The 5,540-nt window shown below is 42.0% G+C and overlaps 1 protein-coding gene across 1 annotated transcript; it reads left to right on the top strand.

Moving 5' to 3' along the window:
• Positions 1 to 350: 350 nt before the first annotated feature.
• otulina (OTU deubiquitinase with linear linkage specificity a) lies at positions 351 to 2,251 on the top strand. Its single transcript, XM_084141250.1, has 3 exons — positions 351 to 540; positions 987 to 1,108; positions 1,265 to 2,251. Exons 1-3 carry the CDS (start codon positions 424 to 426, stop codon positions 1,698 to 1,700), a joined length of 675 nt encoding a protein of 224 aa, XP_083997376.1. The 5' UTR covers positions 351 to 423; the 3' UTR covers positions 1,701 to 2,251.
• The last annotated feature ends 3,289 nt before the right edge of the window (positions 2,252 to 5,540 follow it).

The following is a 5,540-nucleotide window of genomic DNA, read 5'->3' as shown; positions in this document are numbered from 1 at the left end:
TCTTGACTTTCAAATATACCTACTCCTTGGATGTTTATGAACTACACCCTCATTAATGTTTTCATATAATTCGTTTTACTTGTTAAAAATGTAGGGGTAGATAGAGTAACCAAATGTAAAATGTCAAACAGTGGTCCAGTTGGCCTTCATATTTTTTAGCAGCTCTGTAGACCTGTATGGGTTTAGCGCCATCTACAGCCTAAATAAAACTCCATCTGGAGACGAGTGTTTAATTTTACTCCACCGCAGTAGATGGCAGAATGTAGCACTAGTCTCTTTGGGTATACATTGCCACACAAATAAGAAAAAACCTCACTGCGCATTGTGATCACGTCATTAACTTTTCTGGCCCACGTGAATTGCAGTCAAACTATGGTGCTAAACGTTCAAGCTTGAAGAAGCAAAAATTCATTTTTAAAGTCCATGATGTCTTGGGTTAAGTCTGTACAGTACAGTGGAGAGGATGTATTTGACGAGGATGCGGATGATATTAATTTACAGGACAAAGAATGGAAGTACAATATGAAGAAACGTGTGAGGGTAAATGCATGGAGAAATGTTTATCAATCATGTTTCCTCCTAGCTAGCTGTGATAGCTAGCTACATGTTCATTTTTCGTCTTTTTTGCTCTTCGTATTTTACATATTGCGTTGGTTTGTTGAACTTGTTCACCATTATTATTTGCCTAATCAGCCAGTAATAGCTAGAATTGTCACTTCTCTCTAGCACAGGGCTGTTCAATGTCGGTCCTGGAGGGCCGAATCACTTCTCGTTTTCATAACTTGCAATTAACTACCAGGTAGAAACAAAAACCCATAAGTGTTTCGTTCCTCCAGGACCGGAATTGAACAGCCCTGCTTCTAGCATCACCCAGCACACAATGTGGGCATTGTAGGCAGTTAATGTAAATACAACTGGCTACATTGTAACCCACAGCACCCTCTCTAGAAACAATGTAACTATGCTGTAATGTGGTGTTCTGTCAGGACGGCTATGTTGATGGCATCGACCATGGAAAAGAAGCATCACTCCAGCTTGGTTTCAACATGGGATACAGGGAAGGAGCTGCAAGCACCATCGCCATTGGGAGGCTAAAAGGAATAATAAGGTAGCTTTCCTTCCATGATGTTACCATATGACTCGGTGTCTTTGTACTGGCTACATTATTGCTGTCCTCTCTGTTGTGCATGACCCATGCCTGTCTCATTCTGTTCTCTCTCCCATTGTCTCTGATTCTGTTGGCCCTTTGTATCTCTCTACACAGTGCTATACAGTGCTGGTGCCAGCTCCAGAGACCAGACACCCCCACCTCAGTGACTGACCTCCTACAACAGGTTGTAAAGCATGAGGACTCTCTCATGGAGGCAATGAGGACGGCTTTGGAGAACCCCATACCCAGCGTCAGTGACGTCTCAGAGAACATGGAGGATCTGGGGGTTGGAGAGGTTGAGTCGGGCTGCTGTGGAGGCGGGGGATGCAGCAAGGGCTCAGACTGCTGCAGGAAAGACAGTGATATGGACCTTGGTCCCATCTTGCCACAAAAGCCCAGTTTGAGCTTCGCACTGCCCACAGACCCCTTTACCATTACAGGGGAAAGTCTTGAGCAGCTTCTACAGTGTTGCATGGACATAGTGTCTGAACTGGGTCTGCCCCAGGAACTGATTTGGCATCTACAGAAGCTGAAGAGTGCAACAGAGTGAATGTTAGCTCAGTTGCTAGGATAATGCCACGGAAGACTGAACTGGTGTGAATTTTTCATTGAATTTGTAACATGATACTGTATGTAATACATTATTTATTATACATTATTTTCTTATATTCCAATTGCATATATGCATTAAATGTTTGAAAATTAAACTATAGGGTAAGTTGGATCCTTATACTATAGTGCCTTTATGCTAAATATTAAAAAGATTGACTTGTAGTCTGCACGTGATGATATGTTGTCTTCATATTATACTTTTTTTTACGATTTTGGCCTCTTACTATGCAAACAATGAGCTAGATAGAAAATGAGTTTCCAATGCATTCCTGTACAGATGTAATGAAATCTAGGCAATACCTTTCTGATACCTTCCCACGGGGGGGGCAGTATGAAAAATGTATGCACTCACTAACTGTAAGTCGCTCTGGATAAGAGCGTCTGCTAAATATCTAAAAATCTAATAATCAGCTGTCTGTTGTTCCCCACTTGATGAATAAATAGTCTACTACTGGTACTGCTCCTGGGTTATCTAGGCTGGGATTGTACAACATTTGTTGTGAGTGATTTCCTTCATAGAATTAGGAATTAGAATACTTAATATGTAATTGAATAGGAACTCTATGGTTTCCTTCACATCCCTAAAACCTTTTCACGCAGCAGATTCGCGGTGGACCAGGATCAGGACCATGCAGGGTAATGGAAAATCGATCGTGTCTCTAGTGCACCTGACGTTGTTCAATCATTCAGCGCTGTCTAATTTCATATTCGATTAAAGTTATGAACGACTCAAAAGCTCCCAGAAGTAATCATAACACCAAAAGATGTTTGGGGTTGTGACCAATGATGTATATATAAACCCTGGATTGCTGATGCTATGTATTGGCTAGTCAGAGGCTTTGAACCACCGGTCGGCCATATTGAGGCGCTTAAGCACTCTGAAATTAAAGTAGGCTCAGTGGCCGTTTTAGCATGTAAATCTTGGTGGCCAAACTCCCCACATTTGTTTTAGATGCATGCCAGCAAAGCCACAACACTAAACAATAGATGAATTGCACTATAACTGTTAGGGCCTACATAAAGCTGTCCCAACAGCAGAGCTTTCTTTACCACTGCTACAACTGGCTATCAGCGGAGCCTTGTCTGGAAGGGAAACAGTTCATTCAGCCTCATTTACTGCCTTTTTTTAAAAACATAGCTGATATGGCTGACTTGCTTAAACAAATGTGGTTTCTACTGACAATTGTGATGGACAAACAATGGCATAAGGGGATGAAGAGCAGATAAGAGGCAATCCATAATTTTGATTAAGACATTAATGAGCGAGCGTGGACAGACGTAGTCTATATAACTAATGGTTCAGCACGTTTTAAATGTACAGCAACAGAATTCAGAACATGGGCTGTTCTTACAGTATTCTCCCTGTACACCAAGTCAGAACAGTAGGCTAAATTATGAGGGGGAAAGGGACCAAATTATTAGGGTGAGGCACATGGGCTACTAACAGCTTACTACACAACATACACTTAGTATTACTTTCTTAGCTACAGTATACACATCTCCCTGGCATATTACATCATTTATGCAGCAGCATACAAGACATTGTTGGACTCACCTTGTTGTGCTCTGCTCATAAGAACAGGAAGGTGGCGCGGCAGTCCTTCTTGTGGGCAAATATTGTCATCAAAATCTGGCATTCTCTGGATTTATGGTGCTTTCACGACAACTGGGAACTCAGAGAAAAATCATGACGTCAGTGATCTTCAGGTCGGAGCTCTAGAAAGAGGCCTGAGTTCCTGACTTGGTATTCCGAGTTGGATGACCATTCAAAACGTATTTTCCCAGTCGGAGCTCGTTTTTTTCTGAGTTCCCAGTTGTTTTGAACTCACTGAAGTCTGATATTTCCCTGTTCCGAGTTTCCAGTTGTTTTGAACGCGGCAGAAGTCATGCTGGATTGACAGCATGGCCAATGTATTCAACCTTTCAGGCAAATAATAGCCTAAACAAACCATTATAGCTCCGTTATTGTCTTTACATGCTTGTGCCAACATTATCTTAGCCTATATTGTTGAGCATTTGACACTATAGAAAACTCACTGCAATGAAAAACCCAAACTCACCTCTTTGACTAAACTAATTTGATCAACCCCGTCGCAGTGCTGACCTCCTCTGTCCTGCGTTTTGCACAGTGTTGAAACGGCCAGCTGTCTTATTCCCTGTCCTCGAGCTGACGTAATAACTGTGGCGCTCACCGGCGGTGCGTCAAAAGAGTTTCCCCTTTCAAACAGGAAGCACGTCCACACTGAATAAAAATGGTTTTACGGTAAATTAACAAAGATGTAAACAACTCATTCACTCGTGCTGTATTCAATGTTTTCTGGCCCATGGTGTTGCATGTGAATTTTTATCCTTTTAAGCTTGGAAAAGAGACCCTTAAACCCAGACTTGGACCACACACCCACTCCACTGAATAGCAGGCTAGAGATTGCTTTGCAACGCTTGCAGTTAGCCACTGATTCCTTCCAAATCACTCATTGTTACATTTGCGATTTCCAACTTGTTGTGTAATGTTTATGTCCAATGGCTGATGAGCACCGATACATTTTTATCTATAATTTATCTTCATATGACAAGGATTGAAAAGAATTTGCCAGTAGATGGTCGACTTGATTCATGATGATGACTGCTTGTCTAGCTTGCTAGCTAAGATTCTGAAAGTATGATGTTGACATGATCAGTCCAATCAAAGCTACGTTAGATATAACGTGATTTGCTGTCATTTTATCTGTAGCCAATTAACTTGAGCCTTCTTGGATGGGCACTTCTAATGTAACTCTATGGCAGCACCCAAGGGGCCTGAATTTTCGTGCTTTCCCCGTAGATTTTGCGGTGACGTAGTGTCCCCATGAGTGACAGAACACTGAGCCAATCACGGCGCAACTAGAGAACATTACCAACCCCTACACTCTGTATTTTCTGCTGGCTTGCCCCACCACCACCACAGAAAGCACTGAACTAGGCTGAAACACCTGCATTTTGGAGCTGCCTTACTCAAGAAAGCAAAAAAGAGACCATGTTTGTATGCGGCTTTATTAACTCAATTATTATTATGTATTTTTTTTTACATTGTTTGCAAACTGATATATGACACGTATTAATGCCAAAATAACATGCAAAACAGGCAACAAATTTTTTTTGCTAAACGGGTGGCAGGTCGCCCTGAATGACGGGTCGCCACTGAGTAAGCTACTGGAATACCTTGAAAATCGGACATTTTCTCAAGTTGGTAATTGAAAAGTAGCCTACTTGAAGTAACATGAGAGGAGAACAGATAATGATCAAATATGTTTATGAAATAAAATAAATGTATTGTCTTGCGAGTTAATTTCCAGGCAGATTACCGAGTTTTATTTCCTCATGTGTTTCGTGCTATGGGTGCCAGGCGTGCTCGCTCATTCCACCCACACTGCCAATCAGCCAGGCAGGTACAGAACTGACTGATTAGGCCCTGTCAAACGTCACATCGATAGCTAAAATACCGGGCAAATATTGATTCAATCCGGCCTTCTGGGATCTTTTATTTCAGCTCATGAAACGTGGAAGCAACCCTTTACATGTTGCGTTTTTATATTTTTGTTCAGTATAGTACCCACTTTTTTCTTACCACGACATCACTGGACCAATGCAACCAACACACACTATGTAATGTGCAAAAAATGCGTCAGACTTTGACATTGCGAGCATGGGTGAACCAGCCCTGAAGAGCCACATGAAGGGGGAAAGACACAACGCTGCATCCTGCGCTGGCGCCCAATAAAAACACAGTCATTAAGCTGGA

This window comes from Coregonus lavaretus, assembly GCF_964263955.1.
Source record: "Coregonus lavaretus genome assembly, chromosome: 2".
Taxonomy (NCBI): Eukaryota; Metazoa; Chordata; class Actinopteri; order Salmoniformes; family Salmonidae; genus Coregonus; species Coregonus lavaretus.
The sequence above is the reverse complement of the archived record's forward strand: the minus strand, read 5'-3'. Positions and strand labels throughout refer to the sequence as shown.

Coding starts and splice junctions, on each gene's coding strand:
- otulina (XM_084141250.1), top strand. CDS start 424: ATGATGTCTTGGGTTAAGTCTGTACAGTACAGTGGAGAGGATGTATTT. Junction 541..986: donor ATATGAAGAAACGTGTGAGG/GTAAATGCATGG, acceptor GTGTTCTGTCAG/GACGGCTATGTTGATGGCAT. Junction 1,109..1,264: donor AGGCTAAAAGGAATAATAAG/GTAGCTTTCCTT, acceptor CTCTCTACACAG/TGCTATACAGTGCTGGTGCC.